General features: G+C 48.3%; 1 protein-coding gene across 1 annotated transcript; it reads right to left on the reverse strand.

The window, feature by feature from the left end:
• Positions 1-206: 206 nt before the first annotated feature.
• On the reverse strand, positions 207-1,318 carry LOC136488799 (uncharacterized). Its single transcript, XM_066485611.1, has 2 exons — positions 1,208-1,318; positions 207-1,118 (listed from the first exon to the last, which is right to left on the reverse strand). The coding sequence occupies exons 1-2, from the start codon at positions 1,316-1,318 to the stop codon at positions 207-209; spliced, it is 1,023 nt and encodes a 340-aa protein (XP_066341708.1).
• Between the last annotated feature and the right edge of the window lie 18,159 nt (positions 1,319-19,477).

The following is a 19,477-nucleotide window of genomic DNA, read 5'->3' on the forward strand; positions in this document are numbered from 1 at the left end:
AATAGAACTTTCACCTTATAACCAATCTTAATATCTCCTGAATCATTCAGTCATTGGACATGATGTGGATGAGGATGTCACTACAGCTTCAAACCAAGCTTATCAACCATCTCACAACTAGCAAGATTATGGCAACTCCCACCATCAATGATCACCTTCACCACTTTATCTTCCACCTTTGCTCTAGTTTGAAAAAGATTATGCCGCTATGAAATTTCAGCATCTTTCACTTGAACACTCAAGATTTGTGCTACCACAAGAGCAACACCATGCTCAAACTCACATCCAGTATGTTCCTCATCTTCATGGGCTTCATCAATGAACTCTTCCTCAACTTCTTCACTAGCTAAATCATATTCTCCACTGTCATTCACAATGATCACACGATTATTTGGACACTCCTTGATTACATGCCCACGGTCTCCACATTTGAAGCACTGAATCCCACTACTCTTGGATGTAGAACCCACTGAAGTAGCGATGGATGCTGCAGGTTTAGAACTCATGCTTGGGGCAGCAGCATTCTTCCAACTAAAAACACCTTGAACATTGGAGCGCAAGCCTCCACTTGAGCTTTTTGCCATTGAGGGTGCAGCAGTGAACTTGGAGATTGACTTGCTTCCTGCTGACATAGTCCTCACACCATATGACAAGGACTTGATGCTCTTAGCATCTTGCTGCACTTGGCATTCAGCTTTGGTTGCTTGATGTACAAAATCAATAAGATGATGGTATGGCTGAAACTCAACAATGCGCTGGATATTACGATGTAACCCAAGCATGAAACGTGCAATAGTTTGCTCTTCATCTTCATACACATTGGCTCTAATCATAGACTTCTCCATCTCCTTATAATACTCCTCAACAGAGAAATTTCCTTGCTTCAGATTCTGTAATTTATCAAAAAGATCACGCTGATAGTGCTTCGGCATAAAATGAGTTCTCATTTCTCTCTTCATTTCTTCCCAAGTGGCAATAGGATTTTCTCCATCTTCTTCATGATCATAGAGAAGTTGCTCCCACCATATCAGAGCATATCCTTCAAACTCCAGAGATGCCATTGCCAACTTGTTCTCCTCTGCATAATTATGTAGGCGGAAGATCTTGTCCACCTTCAACTGCTAAGTGAAATAAGCTTTGGGATCAGACCCTCCATCAAACTTTGGCATGGTAAACTTCAGTTTTCCAAACCTCTCCTCATGGTTACCTCCTCTACAATGTCAGTGACCAAAACGATATTGAGAATGATTATCATCATCCTCATCTTCAGATTCATCATTGTCATCATTTCTTTGACCTCGACCTCTTCCTCTACCATGTGCAGCACCTCAGTTCCTCCTTTCTTGTTCTCTTGCTCTTATAGCAGCAGCTCTTCCATCACTATCTTTTCCATCTTCACCATGGTTGCTTGCACCATCATGAGGTTGGCGACATCCTCTGATTTCAGCCATAAAGGCCTGAAGATCTTGTGTCAACCGGTCTTGCTTGTGTTCCATGCTTTGCTTTAGTTCATTGAATTGTGCCATAGTAACACAATCTTCTATCTTAACTCCATTCATCTTCCTGTAAGGTTAGATAAATACGAACAATAGGTATTTGTGGAATATAAATGTTGGGTTCATAAACCTAGGGTCCCTCAGGGACCAGCTTCCACGCCAAGGCTTGGCCCAAGCAGACAGCACGCAACTCATGGGTCGGCCCAAGAGTCTAAAATAACAGGCCAAAAGGGCGGTCTAGTCACCAACAAGAAGGTCTGGCCAAAGAGGAACAACGCCCGCTCGTTGACTACTTCAGCCCACCTCTCCAATCGGAGCACTCACTTTGGACTCTAGCCGCCTCCAGATGGCCTCTCCGATCGAAAGGCCTAGCCCAAGCACCACTTCTGACTCCGACCCCATGTCTCCGACCGGGGTTTGCCGAAACCCTGCTCACCGCTCTTCTCTAACCGACGCACTCAGAGCTGACTAGAGCCATCCGACCAGGGACGCCCGCTCAGTAGGGACCAGGAGATATGCGGAGAAAAGCAAGGCGAGGCTCACAAGTCAAAACCACTGTACCAGGGACCATACCCTACACAGAACAGTATTCCATAACCGCCCTAACACAAACAGTATTGTAGGCGCTGACATTTCCCTCTATAGTGTTGTGGGCGCCATTGACTCCCATATGACAAGGCCCCCTACATGCCCCTAGGCATCGATAGTGTTGTGGGCGCTGGAATTACCGTACCGAGTAAACATGGTGAAAACCCCTCACATGCCTCTGGGCATCAATAGTATAGCAGATACTGATATCTGCCATACCCAAACAAGACGACGTAACCTCCCACATGCATTGACATTCTATAGTGACATCAACAGTGTTGTGGGCGCCTACCATTATCCTGCACCCGTTGACATGGGCAACAAGGCTTAGAAGCATTCGTACTCTCTCCCTCTCACTTGTAAGGCCATCCCCTTCATCTATAAAAGGGGATGTGCTCTCTCCCAATAGACCATGTTAACCCAAGTTGATTCAAGCTCAGTCCCTTCAGATTCATTAGATTGATCAAGTTCACTAGCTCACAACCACAGAACTGCCAGGTTCAGATCTCAAGCACACGCTTGAACACTTAGCCCATAGCAGAGCTCCTGTCACTCTCGACCGTTCTGACTGGAGCCGATCGGACCTCTCGTACACCCCATCTTTCTCCTTCTCAATTGTAACCCCACTACAGACTTCGAGCACCTGGGCTTAGGAATAAAGTCACCGACCAACTCAAACTAGATGTAGGGCACGTTGCCTGAACTAGTGTAAACCCTGTGTCATTGAGTGCTAGGCCACCTCCGACCACAACGTACGGCAACACTACAAATATTCACTAGTTGGTCACTTTCTGTACCGACAGTTGGCGTCGTCCGTGGGGAGGATGCTGTACGTTCAACACTTTTTGGTCATTGGATGGGCCACTTTTCTGCCACCCTCGCCGTGGCGGGCTTGGGCGATACGATTCATTTTGGCTTGTTGGAGTTTCCTGCACTCTCACCTATTGGGATGTGGGTTCTACCCGTCTTCGAGCCATCCTAGGCCTTCCTCTTTGGAAGCCTGGACTTCGTCACCGACCGGCTCGGCGTACTACACCTCCGCGGGAGGCTCATGTCCTGGCACCCATCGAAGGGGGCACCCTCCATTGACTCTGGGACATATGACTTCGACTACGCGGCATCTGTGCTTCATTTCGAGCAAACTCTCTGCTCAAACCCCACTATGAGTAATGTACATGTTGTTATTCACATGCTTTTCTCTATCTTTCGCCGATTACCCAGAGGAACCCCGTTTTCCCCGATGTGACCGCCATACAACTGGTTCCCCTATGAACTCGCGTCTCCTGTGGACGCATACGCCTGGGGGCTTCGAAGGATGCCAGCATCGCCCCTCTCACATCCGAATTCGTCGGAATGGCGGACTATGCTCCCTCCTGTTTCCTCAACCTCATGGATAACGATGGCGAGAGTGACGGCTCCAGCATCAGCGACATGGTGCCTAGCCACCGTCTGTCCTGGGAGTGTGCCATGGCGGACACTCCGAGACACCCACCGGTGGAAGTAGAGTCCTCACGGACTCACACCTCACTAGACCCTCGAGCTCACAAGGAAGCACGGCGAGGCACTACGACAACAGTGGCTGCATCAGCCACCGACTGCGCTAGCGTGCTCAGCACACCACACTGTGCCCCGTGCGCATAGACCGGCGAGCGGCGCCTAGGGTCACGCCCGTCAGGTCCAGCGCAATGCCATGGATAGAGGGACCGATCCCCCACAGTTCGCTTGGGCCAGTCAGAACATCGCCGCCACAGCAATGCTTCTACGTGGCCTGTCCGAGCCGAACAACCCTCATGAATAGGCGATCCACCGGAACCTCTTGGCACTAGTGGAGACCGTCGCCATGCAACAAGCGGAGAGCTCCGTATTGCGACGCCAACTCACGACCTCACTCCCCACCAGGGGAATGGGGATGCAGTAGATGGGTCACTCCACCCAATCACCACGATGGCCATCGAGCGTGGCACAGGAGGCCGCATTGGCACCTCGCTTTGACTTGATGACTGCTCCATACTGACCGTCTGTCTATGCGCGGCTCGGGCCGAACCGAGACACACGCAGCAGCGACCGGAGTCCCAGCCCTGATGGCCCGAGACCACAGACATATGCCCAAAACCTCTAGCGAGCGCCGCTCCTGCTATGCTCCAACAGAAGCTGGGGCAGAGGAAAGGCCAAGCGCCAGGATCAGGATGAGGGCCCCTCCACATAGAGGGGAAAAAGAACAGAAAGGATCGCCACCGACCGCCCAACTCCACGTTGGATGCCATGGCTGATCACGTGGGCACGCAGCCCCAGCAGGACCCTTTGGGCCACTTCCACAAGCTCATTAAGAGCCCATGCCCCAACCATGACTACCTCATTAAACACCTCTACAAGGACTGCCAGCTCTTCAAGCGGCTTCTGCGGTAGGCCGGCAGGCCAAAGGAAGAGAAAGGTGAAGAAGTAGCAATCGAAAAAGGGGGCGTAGCGGGCAAGGATCTAGATGACTGAAGGATGAAGTGATCCAACCGGACGCCTACCGACTGAAGAACAACAATGATGACATTCTCTCTGAACACTTGGAACAGCTATGTCATTTTTCTTCCCCTAAGTTTCAGTCTTGCCATTATCTACTGAGCGTATGCTCCTATAAAAGCACCCCAACCCGAACACTTTTCAGCCCAGGGCGCTCGGGGGCTCCACTAGGGTACACTACTACCTCTCTATTTTGTTTTACTATCATATGGTGAAATTCCTTCCTACCCAACCAAAAGGGTAGTTTGTTCCTTTAATTTGCCTTACGTAACTTTGCTTTAAAACATTCCAACCGACCACACCCCGCCTTTCCCTATGGTTACGAGCAGCCGAGCCTCACGGGCCATGCCCCGGGCTCCCAACGTCACAGCCTATGGGACAAACATGTAGGTATGAGAAGGAGAGAATAAAAAAACAAAATCATGCTAAGGAAAATACTAAGGAACAAAAGGGGAACAAGCTTCCCCGAACGAAATTACTCCATCATAGAAAACGAAACCAACCGTAGTCATTAAGCACATAGGAACGTTTACACGGGGGCTCCCCCACACCCCACAAACTTAAAACTTTTTACGTTCGCTAAACTACTTATATTCTACAAGCTATTGGACCAGCTCAGCGGCATCTGCTGTCGGTGCGACCAATGAAGGCGTGGCTGCTCACTTCCTAGCGGCGCGACATTCGGCTCGGTCAAAACCGGGGCGACGTCCACCTCCGACCCAAGCTCCATGCCACCCGTAGGCTAGGCAACGTCCTCCCCACTCATGCTTCTGGCCATGTCTTCATGGTGGATGTCCATCACCCACTGTCTAGAGACTTGCTCTGCCACCGACCTTGCGTGCGGCAGCAAGCCCTCCCCGATCGATTGGATGTCCTCCATGCTCAAGCCTTCAGCATACCCACTGCAGATAGTAGCAAAGTCCAGGTTCGGGTGGAGCGTCACCACTGAAGTCAGCACCCCCGACGCTCCATAGAACAGCCCGCTCCTGATAAGGTCCCAGACCGCATCTGGGACCTCCGCCAGCTGGACGGCGAACGCGCTAGTGCTTGGCGCCGACCCAAAGACTTCCGAGACGACGAGCTAGGCAACATTGTGGATCTGGTCAAGGTCCCCCTTAAGAGCGCGTCACTCTTCATGGGACTTGGCCAGGTTCTCCACATTCCAGCTGAAGGTCACCTTGATCGTCTCTAGGTCCCGCTCCAACATCTTCACCCTTCCACCCATCTCTGAAAGAGGGACGACAAGCTCAGAAATAGGCTGAAGGAAAAACCGACATGATGAAAAACAGAAAAAGGTACATACTGACATGAAAGTTCTCAAGGGTGGAGAATTCCTCTGCCTGCCGGGCCACCTGATCACGTAGCCGGGTGCTCGCCTCCTCCATCCCCATCACTCGGCCCTGAAGCACGAGCACCTCCCAGTCTGCCTCTGACTAGGCCTTTCGCTCCAACTCCAAGGCCTTCCGCGCTAACTCCAAGGCGCTCCGCTCTGACTCCAAAGCACTCGGCTCTGACTCGAGGGCTGCTAGGGACTCTTGGAGTGTCGCCTTGGTGTCCGCCAGGGACATCCGCAACCCCACCTTGGTCTTCGCCTGATGGGCCTTCGCCGCCTCGAGCCCTCACTCGGCGGCGGTCGCCCGCTCTGCTGCACGCTGCCCCTCCACGCGCGCCACGGTCGCCTCAGCCTCCTGGTCCTAAGACTCGCGGTGAGCGGACTCTAGCTAACGCTCAAGCTCAGCCACCCGGGCGTGCTCTGTTCGGAGGAAACGGGACTTGCAAGACAACATCCCCTTCAGACTCTACAAAAAATAAGCATGCTAAGGCAACCAACAAAAGATGCAGAGGTCAAGAACAAGTACGAGAAGCTCACCTCTGTGTCAAGCTGCAGGTCGACCTCGACTAACTGCTGGGCAGAGTTAACCCGCTCCCGGGCGTCTCTGAGCTTTGTGGACAGGTTGGCGAGTTTGGACACCGCAGCATGTCCTTGCTCCCCAAGGATATCCCAGAGCTGACGCTCCTGCGAATCCCAAAGGATGAACCACACCTTTGCCAGGTCCTCGGGGCAGGGCCACTCCAAGTCACCCTCCGGCAGCCTGCCGGAGGGCCCAGCCTTTGATGGAACCACCGCCAGCTCCCACGACGACACCGGTAGCTCCTCTATGTCGTCAGCCTCGTTGTTGGATGGGATGTCCACCACCTCGATTGCACGGGCCACCGCCAGGCGTTCCGACTCTGCCCCGGCCATGTCTCCCCCCGGCGCCTTCCGCTCCAACCACGAAGGTGAGCCGTGCAGCCCTCCACCCGACGAGGTAGGGAGCTCGGTCTCCCTCTCCTCTTCCATCACAACTGATGGAGGAGGGGCCGCAAGGGTTACCTCCGATGCGACCTCCACCGTTGGCACCAGAATCACCACCAATGCCGATGCCGCTGCTGTCACTATAGCAGCAACCACCCCTGGAAGGGAAGGGCTCGCTGCCGCCACCCTGTTCCCCCCGCTGCTCTCCACGACATGCTGCAGGGTGGGCCTCCATGCCTCCTGCATGGGAGTTGGGGCGATGCTCAACCCCATCATTGCTTGACCACTGACAGAGGGTGAAGATAAGTCATGCTCCAAAAAGACTCAACAACAAAAGATAGAAAAGGGACAAAGGAAATGTACCGGGAGGTGAGCGGCACGACTCTAAAGGCAGGACCCAGCGTCAATGGGCATGCAGGGCTAGGACCGCTCAAAGGCTACGACCCGTGCCCCCTCACTTCAGTCGGGGATAGAGTCCTCCTAACCGGCTCCTGCCCGGCCTGCCGGTCGCCGCGACCCTCGGCTTGGGACTCCCCGACCGGAGGAGTGGGCGGAGCACCCTCAGGCTGTGTCACGCGATGCACTGGTGCCAGTCCACTCCTCAGACTACCCTATGTGCTTGGTCGTGTCCACGGCAGGTAGGGCGTCCTCCGACCATGAGTTGCGCGCTGGCACCGCTCCCGGCGATGCACTAGTACCAGTCCGCTCCTCGGACCGCCCGGTTTGCTCGGCCACATCCGTGGCAGGCGGGGATAGGACCGGTGATGCCACCAAGGGGCGTGGTGACTGCATTCGCTTTGCCACTCGTCCACCAACGGCGTCCACGCTCGCCGCACGCTTCCTCGGCGTGGGATCAACCACGCGCCGTGCGGCCTCCTGCTCATCACCAGTGGACATCACCATAGGGTCGCGACGCTCCGCCAAGGTCACAACGACCTCTCAGCTTTCCTCCTCGGAGAAAACCATGTCGTCCACATCTATGGGATCCTCTAACTCGAGCTCGGACTCGACCTCACTCTTCCTCTCCTCGGCCTTCACGCGTCGGGCAACCTCCTTCTCCTTCTTGTACTTCTGATGAACCACCTTGGCCTTCTTCTTCTTCCTGGCATCTGCCACCTCCTTCTATGCGGCCTGCCAGGCCATGCCCTCTGGACCCTTGGGAAGGTGTGGCCAGGACCTATAAACTCCAAGCCCTGCAGAATATGTGGCTCCAAATCAAAAAATAGGAAAAGCAGAGGAAGAAGTATGGGCTAAGGAGAAGGGAGTATACCAGTCTAGACATGATCGCAGAGTTGAAGGGCACGAGCTTCCCCTCAACCCTCTCGTTGGGCTTCAGCTACAGCACCTAGCCTAGGTGACTCCAGACCTCATCGTTCGACAGATCCTTCGACGACACGCGGTCCGGGTCTGATGGGCCGCTGTACAACCACATCGGCCGCATCCTCTTTGCCAACGGCGCAACCCGGTGGTGGTAGAGGGTGTGGAACACCCGCACCCCATCAAGACCACGCCGCACAAGCTTCTGGAGCTCCTCCTCGATGACCTCCACCTTCTCTCTCTCATTGCGGGTGCACCCCCACGACCAACTTTCCTGCTTCTCCGGCCGCTCGCCGGTGAACGCTGGGAACAGCGCCTCCACTGGATTCCTGATGTAAAACCACTCCCCATGCCACCTCCAGTTGGAGTCGCAGGGGAGGTACGCGGGATGTGAGCCACCTGTGCTTGGTTTCCTCTGCAGGGCGAAACCCCCCACCGGCGCGATCTCGGCCAGATTCCCCACCGTCAAGGCTCTCCTAGGGAACAGCCACCGGAACAAATCCGTGTGCGGCTCCATCCCGAGGAAAGCCTCATAGACGATGATGAAGCCGATGATGTACAGCACTCCCATTGGATTAAGATGATGTAGCTCTAGACCCCACTCATTGAGTAGCCCATGCAGGAACTAATGCACGGGGTACCCTAACCCACGCTCATGGAAGGTAAGAAAGGACACCACCCTGCCGGGCTGAGGTTGCGTGAACTCCTCCCTCCCGGGAACCCTCCAGTGCACCACCTCCTTTGGCTGTAGGAACCCCTTCCCAACGAAGACCTTCAACACCGACTCCCTCATGGTGGATGACCTCCATTTAGACATTTCACTCTAGGATCGCAAAAGGATTGGTGAGTTCTTCCCTCCTCCCTTGCTCTCTCCCCTTTCTTTCCTAGAAACCACCGTGGCTCTCAGGAACGCTCACAGCAAGAAGGAAGAGGAAAGGAGGCGATAGATGAGGAGCATGCAAAAGAATGGGGCGAAAACCCTCCCCCTTCTCCAACTTAAGGAAAAGGGAACATCAGTTAGGGAAGGGCGTGCCGATCGGGGAAGGCAAAACAGTGGAGCAAGAAACTCTCTCTCTCTTTCCCATTTAATGCAGATAAGACGCACCCTGACCGATGAGACATGCCCTGCTCAATGAAATGGCTCCTGATCAGATGGGATGTGGCCTAGGCATGGCCCACCACTATCGCATGACCAACCACTACCGCACGCTGGGCACAAGAACCAAAGTGCCACCACACGCAGGTGGCTCCCCGCTTCCCTAGGCCAGACCTAGAAAAACCAAAAACGAGATCTCCGTCGGGAGAGACCATTGGGTCCCCCTGAGTCAATCGAATCGCTCAGGATAAACACCGAGAGATAGGTAAGGAGCAAAGGGATGCCCCATATAGGCCATGCCAACTCTGTCATGAACGATGAGCATGGGTCCCGGTCGGACATTTCCAACTGGAGCTCTCCAAACCCCGTCACTCGAGTCATCAAGGTAAAAACTACCAACCCCCTCTATTTCTTTATAAATCATCTCATACATCCATACGCGCATTCATTCCATATGCCCATGCCTCTCGGATGATTTGGGCCCTGAACCGCCCAGGGGCTCAGGAACTAAGCATCGCACGTGTAGCGAAATGCATCACAATGCTCCGTGTTGCATCACGAAGCGGCGGTTGCCTCATTCGACATGAGCAACCAACAGAGCTAGGGGAGAAAAACATAGATGAGCCCTATGCGGCCCTTGCCCAGTCTAGCAGATAGGGTCATCTCAACCTTCTTGTTCGATCCTGAACCTCTCGCCAAGCCCACAGAATCTCCATCGAGGGGAGGCCGTTAGGCCACCCTGGTCGATCTCTGGAATGACCCAGGCATCTGCCGAGTTGTAGGTAAAGGAGCAATGGAATGTCATAAGAGGGCTATGCTAACCCTGTCACAAACGATGGACCTAGATTCCGCTCGATCATACCCATTAGCAAACTCACTGAGCGCATCACTAGAGCCCTAGCGATCGGGACAAGCGACAAAACTTAGCCCCTCCGGTTGTGAGGAACCAAGGATGGGGTAACGCACATAACTCACACCGACCCCTACTAAGGCCCATCAAGGCTCGGGGGCTCAAGACACAAAAAGCCCAGGTCTGTGACCCCAAACTCGCCCCCTCCGACAGCACTCCAAACGCCTAGGGCTGCGACCCCGATCTTGCCCCATCCGGCTACACTTCCGACTGCGCTCCCAACGCCTAGGTCTATGACCCTGATCTCGCCCCATCTGGCTACACTTCTGACTGTGCTCCAAATGCCTAGGTCTACGACCCCGATCTCGCCCCATCTGGCTACACTTCTGACCGCGTTCCAAACGCCCAGGTCTACGACCCTAATCTTGCCCCATCCGGTTATGCTCCGACTATGCTCCGAAAACAAACTTAGGGTCTACGACCCCGACCTCACCCCATCAAGATCTACGAGCTCTGGCTTGCCCAATCCCAAACTAACTAAACTAACTGCCTCACCCGATCTCGAGGCACGCATCGACGCTAGGATCCGCAGACTCCATCTCACCCAAATCTCTAAAACGACTAAACACCATGGCTGCGCAACAACACCCTGGTTGACAACTCCGTCTCAACTAAAAACATGCACACACGCCCATAAACAAACACCCCCTAGATAGTTCCGCCTGAACTGCCCGGGGGCTTAGGGGATACACCCACAGGTGCACTCGCGCTCACCCACTGTCAAGGCAAAAATCCCCAGACGACTCTACTCGAATCACCCGGGGGCTCGAGGGCTCCTGTCGGGTTCATAAACCCAGGGTCCCTCAGGGACCAGCTTCCACGCCAAGGCTTGGCCCAAGTAGATAGCACGCAACTCATGGGTTGGCCCAAGAGTCTAAAACAACAGGCCAAAAGGGCGGTCTAGTCACCGACCGAAAGGTCTGGCCAAAGAGGAATAGCGCATGCTCGTTGACTACTTTGGCCCACCTCTCCGACCGGAGCGCTCACTTCGGACTCTAGCCGCCTCTGGACAGCCTCTCCGATCGAAAGGCCTGGCCCAAGCACTACTTCCGACTTCGACCCCGCGTCTCCAATCGGGGTTCACCGAAACCCTGCTCACCGCTCTTCTCCGACCGTCGCACCCAGAGCCGACTGGAGCCATCCGACCGGGGACACCCGCGTAGTTGGGACTAGGAGACGTGCGGAGAAAAGCAAGGCGAGGCTCACAAGTCAAAACCACTATACCAGGGACCATACCCTACATAGAACAGTACTTCGTAACCGCCCTAACACAAATAGTATTGTAGGCGCCGACATTTCCCTCTACAGTGTGTGGGCGCCATTGACTCCCATATGGTAAGGCCCCCCACATGCCCCTGGGCATCGACAGTGTTGTGGGTGCCAGAATTACCGTATCAAGTAAACATGGTGAAAACCCCTCACATGCCTCTGGGCATCAACAGTATAGCAGATACTGATATCTGCCATACCCGAACAAGACGACGTAACCTCCCACATGCATCTGACATTCTATAGTGACATCAATAGTGTTGTGGGTGCCTACCATTATCCTACACCCGTCGGCGTGGGCAACAAGGCATAGAAGCATTCGTACTCTCTCCCTCTCACTTGTAAGACCATCCCCTTCATCTATAAAAGGGGATGTGCTCTCTCCCAATAGACCAAGTTGACCCAAGTTGATTCAAGCTCAGTCCCTTCAGATTCATTAGATTGATCAAGTTCACTAGCTCACAACCACAGAACCACTAGGTTCGGATCTCAAGCACACGCTTGAACACTTAGCCCATTGCGGAGCTCCTGTCGCTCTTGGCAGTTCTGACTAGAGCCGACCGGACCTCTCATGCACCCCATCTTTCTCCTTCTCGTTTGTAACCCCACTGCAGACTTCGAGCACCTAGGCTCAGGAATAAAGTCACCGACCAACTCAAACTGGACGTAGGGCATGTTGCCTGAACCAGTATAAACCCTATGTCATCGAGTGCTAGGCCACCTCCGATCACAACGTATGGCAAAACTACAAATATTCACTAGTTGGTCACTTTCTATACCGACAATAAAAATTTGGTGGCTCTCACAACTCACCCCTCTTACCAACAGAAGCTCTTATGAATTCCCTGCTGCGGATTACAGAGAAACAAATGTGTGGTGGTAATAAGAAAGTGATGGTGAGGTGAATACAAGACTAGAGTACCGATTATGATGGCTTGTATGTGGAGCTTGGTGGGGAGTGATACAGAAGGAATGCAATTAGAATTCTAGTTGTTGAAAAGTTAAGTAACAATCCAAACTAGAAGTTCCCTGCCTTGTGTTGACCACAAGATATGAAAGATATAAATGGATCACACGTAGGCACAAATAAATTTTAGATTTGATGCAAACAAGGAGTATGATTGGGATGCAAGTGTTGTGATCAAACCCAACCAAAATTTTGCACTAAACAAAGATAGCAAACTGGCTGCACCACTTGATGTGGCAAACTTTCAGCACTTGTGCACATAAACCAACTGATCTTCAACTTTTCTTTTGCACTTTTCTTTCTTCTTTTTTTTTTTGACACTTTTTATAGAACTAAACACAAGGATCAGCTATAACACTTTCATAGTTATGATAGAAACAAAAAGCAACTAGCTGCTAGAACTAGATAGGATGAACGTTAACGCGAACAATGATATAGGCTATGGATATATTTTTTTGTGGGGATTTTCAGATATATAAAAGAGGCGCAAAGGACACACATAGGATAATGATCAGCAACTAAAACAAAGACTCTAATGGACTGAAACTTAACAAAACTCACTAAAATAATAGATCGAAATAAAGGGCTAAAGCAATTTTTTCAGGCTTTTTGGTGGATAGGACTAAACAAAAATATATGTAGCTAAGAGAAAAGAATCCTACCGTGGTAATGAAAGCTCTAATATCAGATGATATGTCATGGGGTCCCGATCTTCATGACGTAGGAGGAACACCAGATAACTAGCTTCAAAGAAGCCAAGATAACTTGCTGCAAGCAATGATAACTAGTTCAATCTGACAAATAAAACTTGAAGCCAACCACCGTCTTTAACCGGCAACCTGAATTGAGGATTCGCCGTACCACACTCTCAAGGAAACCAACCAATATAGCCTACAATCAATCGAGGAAACCTCGAAGGGAGTAGGAGCACTAATTGGGAGCGGATGAAGCCGCCGCTGCTGTAATCCCATGAAGGAAATCACAAAAGCAAAGGGGTAGAGATCACTCTCAAGGGTTTGTTGGCACCCAGCTAAACAAAGGGGTTCTGTATTTTGATTATCAAAAGTCTAAGATTGCTATGAGGCAATGGGGTATGTATACTAGGAACAACCCTCCTAGATAGGTGAAAAAACGAAATGAAAATGATAAGATACACTATGTGAAAGGGGTTCCACGAAATGAATTCCTAGAGAGTTCCCGCATGGCTGTTAGTCTTCTGTGCAGTCTTCAGTGTTTTGGCAATAACTGCACCTTGAAATTTCCAAATAACATGCTGTTGGATGTGTTCGAAAGTTAACTTGATAAGCTTTTACACCATGTGCAGCATGCACCACGAAATAATGTAGAATGCACTACTAGAGAACAAACTTTAGAATGATGTCCCAATTTGGCATTAGCCTTGGCATTTTTTGCCCCCGGGACTAAAGGTTCCTGCCCAACGGTCGTCCGCGGGGCAGGGATCTTTAGTCCCGGCTAGTATTACCAACCGGGACTAAAGGTAAACCTTTAGTCCCGGTTGGTAATACCTGCCGGGACTAAAGCTTTTAGTCCCAGTTTGGGTGATGCCCCAGGAATAAAGATTAATCTTTAGTCCCAGTTTGGCCCCCTAACCGGGACTAATTATCCCAGCCTATAGACCAGCTCATTTCTTCCTCCCTGAGCCCGAGCCATTCCATTCAAACTCACTGCCTTTATTCTTCATCTTGCTGTTGTTCTTGCTCTCTCCCCCTCCATTGGTGTTGCTCTTCGATTTTGGAGGTAACAAACTTAATCCTCTTATGTTTTATCAGTAGCTTATCTCATTTTGCGATGTAGATGCATGTGTAACTTTATATGTTGGACTTTATTATGAATTTATGTCATTTTTCGCTCAAAATCACATGATGATTTGCATATATGTTTGGATAAACAAAAGTTAAATTAGTTCATCAAAATCACTTGATAGTTTAGTATTGCTACTATATGTAGTACATTTCATGGTTTAGTTAAATAAATAAATATTTTTATTTATTTTTAATATATTACTTTAGAAATGAGAAATTTACAATAGTTTGCAAAAATAAGTATAGAAAGTAACTTGATATGGTGGATTTGATTATGATTTCTATGTCATTTTTAGCTCAAAATCACATGATGATTTACAATAGTAAAATCACTTGATAGTTTGGTATTTTACTATTATACATAGTACATATTTCATGGTTTAGTTAGATAAATAAATAATTTTAGTTTTGTTTAAATATATTATTTTAGAAAATATGAAATTTACACTAGTTTGCAAAAATAAGTATAGAAAGTAGATGACAACTAGTACCGGATCCTCGGCCTCTCATTCAGTTGCGAAACGACTGAGGCCAAAACTCCCTCTCATTATCTACGGCAAGTGTAAGCAGAAGATTGTGATGGAGTACCGAGTCAAGAGACAAGGACCTAGCAAGGGTCGTGTTTTCTACAAGTGCCTGGATCGCGATGTGAGTTTCTTACGCATTTGATTATTATGGCTAATTGACCTGCTTTTCTTGAATATTTTTGAGTAAATATTTTTTGGCTTTAATTTCAGTGGGAGGGCAATGGATGCGATGGTTGGTACTGGGAGGAAGATTATGCTACATACATGTAGAATTCGGGTGCGCTTGAGGTAGCGGCTACTGCTGATGAGGCAGTGAGCCAGCAGGAGAAGCTTATTGATATTCAACAGACGAATGATTTGTCTGTTTTAGTTGCATACGGTCACAAAATAATTATGTTACTGAAGTGCATTGTAGTTTTAGTTTGTTTAGTGATAGTTGGGATTGCTTACGTTGTAGCCATGCTTAGTTAATTAATCAACCATGTGTGTGTCATCTATGTTGTGTAATAAAATACTTAATTATGTTCAAGGTTTTCATAATTTGTCGTGTAATGCAGATTATGTCACGCCATTGAATGTACAATGCCGATCGCTGTTCCCAAGACTTTATTGAGGGCATGCACTATTTCTTAGGTGTGGCTGAGGCAAATAAGCAGGATGGTTTCATGTGCTGTCCATGTGCCCTATGTAAGAATTTAAAGGAATATTCAAGCTCAATGAGTCTTCATTCACATTTGCTTAAGTCAGGTTTCATGTCAAACTATATATGTTGGACTAAGCATGGAGAAAGTGGGGTCATGATGGAAGAAGGTGAAGGAGAAGATTTAGACATTGATGACATTATTGCTTAGTATGGTGCCGTTGATGATACTACAATGGGGGGAGATGAAGAAGAGGTAGCGGCAGAAGATGATCTCGGTGATGCTCTTGGCGATGCCATTCATGATGCACAACAAGAATGCGAAAGTGAAAAAGGGAAAGTTAAGTTCGAGTGCATGCTTGAGGATCATAGGAAGTTGCTATACCCGACGGCCGAAGAGGGGCAAAAAAAGCTGGGTACAACACTGGAATTGCTACAGTGGAAGGCAAAGAATGGTGTATCCGACAAGGCATTTGGGAATTTATTGAACCTCATAAAGAAGATGCTTCCGAAGCCAAATGAATTGCCCACCACTACGTACGAAGCAAAAAAGGTTGTCTGCCCTTTGGGATTAAAAATCCAGAAGATACATGCATGTCCTAATGACTGCATCCTCTACCTTGGCAATCAATACGAGAATTTGGATGAATGCCCGGTATGTAAAGCATCATGGTATAAGATCAGGCGCGATGATCCTAGTGACATCGAGGGTGAACAACGTCCTAGAAAGAAAATCCCTACCAAGGTTATGTGGTATGCTCCTATAATACCACGCTTAAAACATTTGTTTAGAAATAAAGACTATGCAAAGTTGTTGCGGTGGCATAAAGAAGACCATAAGGTAGACAATATGCTGAGACACCCAGCTAATGGGTCCCAGTGGAGAGCAATAGACAGGGAATTTCTAGAGTTTGCAAATGAGGCTAGAAACTTAAGGTTCGCCTTAAGTACAGATGGTATGAATCCTTTTGGGGAGCAGAGCACTAGTCATAGCACTTGGCCAGTTACTCTATGTATCTACAACCTTCCTCCATGGTTATGCATGAAGTGGAAGTTCATTATGATGCCGATCCTCATCCAAGGTCCGAGGCAACCTAGCAACGCCATTGATGTCTATCTGAAGCCATTAGTTGAAGAACTTCTAGTTTTATGGAACAAACCAGGTGTATGTGTCTAGGATGAGTACAAACAAGAACACTTTGACCTACGAGCAATGTTGTTCATAACAATCAATGATTGGCCTGCTTTAAGTAATCTTTCAGGTCAGACAAACAAAGGATATAATGCATGCACACATTGTTTTGATGACCTTGACAGTATATATTTGAAAAGATGTTGAAAGGTCGTGTACCTTGGCCATCGTCGATTCCTTCCTTTGAATCACCTAGTAAGAAAGAAAGGGAAGCATTTTAAAGGTAAGCTAGACCACTGGAAGAAGCCTCATAACCAAACTGGGGAAGATGTACTCGCAATGGTCAAGGATGTGAAAGTAGTATTTGGAAAGGGACAAGGCAGCGAATCTGTTCCCAAAGATGCTAAGGGACATGCACCCATGTGGAAGAAGAAGTCCATCTTTTGGGAGCTACCCTATTGGCAAGTCCTAGAGGTCCGCAACGCAATCGACATGATGCACCTAACAAAGAATCTTTGTGTGAACCTGTTAGGATTCATGGGTGTGTACGGGAAGCCAAAGGATTCACTTGAAGCACGCTAGGACTTGCAGGGCATGAAAGAACGAGACAACCTTCATCCAGACAAGACAGATGATGGACATCATTACTTAAGTCCTGCTAGCTACACGCTTAGCAAAGAAGAGAGGGACAACATGTTCGAATGTCTAAGCAGCATCAAGGTCCCATCGGGATTCTCCTCCAATATAAAGGGTATAATAAATGTGCCAGAGAAGAAATTCCTAAACTTAAAGTCCCACGACTGCCACGTGCTTATGACGCAATTGCTTCCAGTTGCTTTAAGAGGAATTCTACCTCCACATGTACATCTAGCCACCGTGAAGCTATGTGCATTCCTCAATGCAATTTCTCAGAAGGCAATCAATCCAGTGGAACTAGCTACTCTATAGAATGATGTGGTTCAATGTCTTGTCAGCTTTGAGTTGGTGTTCCCTCCATCCTTCTTTAATATCATGACACACCTCCTAGTTCATTTGGTGAAGGAGATTAGTATTCTTGGACCTATGTTCTTACATAATATGTTCCCCTTCGAGAGGTTTATAGGAGTCTTGAAGAAATATGTGAAAGTCTGTTCTAAGCCTGAAGGAAGCATCGCCCAGGGCTATGGAACAGAGGAGGTCATTGAGTTCTGTGTTGACTTTATTCCTAACCTTGCCCCGATTGGTGTTCCCGAATCGTGACACGAGGGGAGACTCAGTGGTAAAGGAACTTTAGAGAAGAAAACATATATCGGCATGGAAGACGATTATTTCAATAAAGCACACTACACAGTTCTTTAGAACTCGTCATTGGTGCATCCATACATCGAGATACATAAGGAGTTCTTACGATCCAAGTTTCCAGGGAAGACTGAAGCTTGGATTAGGCGTCAGCACATGGAAAGTTTCAGTGGTTGGTTGCGAAAAGAATGTCAAGGCGATGACAATATTAATGAGCAACTGTATTTGTTGGCTAGGCAACCATCGTGGCATATCCTCACATACCAAGGGTACGAGATAAATGGGAATACATTTTACACAGTTGCCCAAGATAAAAAGAGCACCAATCAAAATAGTGGTGTTCGCATAGATGGCATAGATCCAAATGGGAATATACAAACATATTATGGCCGCATAGAAGAGATATGGGAACTAGACTACGCACCTAATTTTAAAGTCCCTTCGTTCCGATGCCAATGGGTGAAGCTGACCGGAGGAGGGGTAACAGTCGACAAAGAGTATGGAATGACAATAGTGGACCTCAACAATATTGGGTACAAAGACGAACCATTTGTCCTTGCTGCCGATGTGAGTCAGGTGTTCTATGTGAAAGACATGTCTACAAAATCAAAGAGAGGAAAAAACGAAGACATCAACTCAATGATCAATGAGCCAAAGCACCACATAGTTCTTTCTGGGAAAATAAATATAGTGGGAATTGAAGACAAGTCAGACATGTCAGAAGATTATGAAAGAAATGTTCGAATTTCACCCTTCATAGTGAAGAAAGATCCAAGCATCATGTTAAATGAAGACACTCCATGGTTACGACAAGATCATAACCAAGGGTCATACGTCAAGAAGAAATTCACTGTTGTGCCCGCATGATACAACGATGCATGTTTAATATATTATGTTTTAGAGATGGATATTATGTAATATGTTATAACTTCACATTGTAATATGTTTAATATATGTTTCAAATTTCACAAGTGTGTGACATAGTTTCAGAAAGTCTATATGAGATTCAAGAATTTGTGACTAGTGTTTGATAAAACTTTCTCAAATGAGAAAATGAGCTACGTAACAATTGTAGATCTTGCTGAGATGATCAAACTTGGTATTTAGAGTTTTTTCATCTGAGATCATTTAGTGTCTCATTTGAGCAAGTTTGACCAAGTCAAATTTGGTCAAATGAAAAAGCAACACTTTGACTCTAGTATTCTGAACTCTAAATGACTTCAAATTGAAAAGTTTTAAATACCAAGTTTGTTAAACTCATCAAGATATACAATTGTTGTTTTGGTCAACTTTCCATTTGAGAAAGTTTGGATGGTTCAAATTTGTGATTTTTAAATTTCGACGCCTATAAACTAGTTTTCAGAACCCTGGATTGTCTCAAATTGAAAACTTTTGAATATCAAGTTTGTTCAGCTCATCAAGATCTATAATCCTTATATAGGTCATTTTTTCATTTGAAAAAGTTTGAACAAAATGTAGTTCAAATTTCACAAGTGTGTGACATAGTTTTAGAAAGTCTGAGATTCAAGAATTTGTGACTAGTGTTTGATAAAACTTTCTCAAATGAGAAAATGAGCTATGTAACAATTGTATATCTTGCTGAGATGATCAAACTTGGTATTTAGAG

The sequence above is a fragment of the Miscanthus floridulus genome, chromosome 10, assembly GCF_019320115.1.
Source record: "Miscanthus floridulus cultivar M001 chromosome 10, ASM1932011v1, whole genome shotgun sequence".
NCBI lineage: Eukaryota > Viridiplantae > Streptophyta > Magnoliopsida > Poales > Poaceae > Miscanthus > Miscanthus floridulus.

Coding starts and splice junctions, on each gene's coding strand:
- LOC136488799 (XM_066485611.1), bottom strand. CDS start 1,318: ATGGTAGAGGAAGAGGTCGAGGTCAAAGAAATGATGACAATGATGAAT. Junction 1,119..1,207: donor TCACTGACATTGTAGAGGAG/GTAACCATGAGG, acceptor TTCACTTAGCAG/TTGAAGGTGGACAAGATCTT.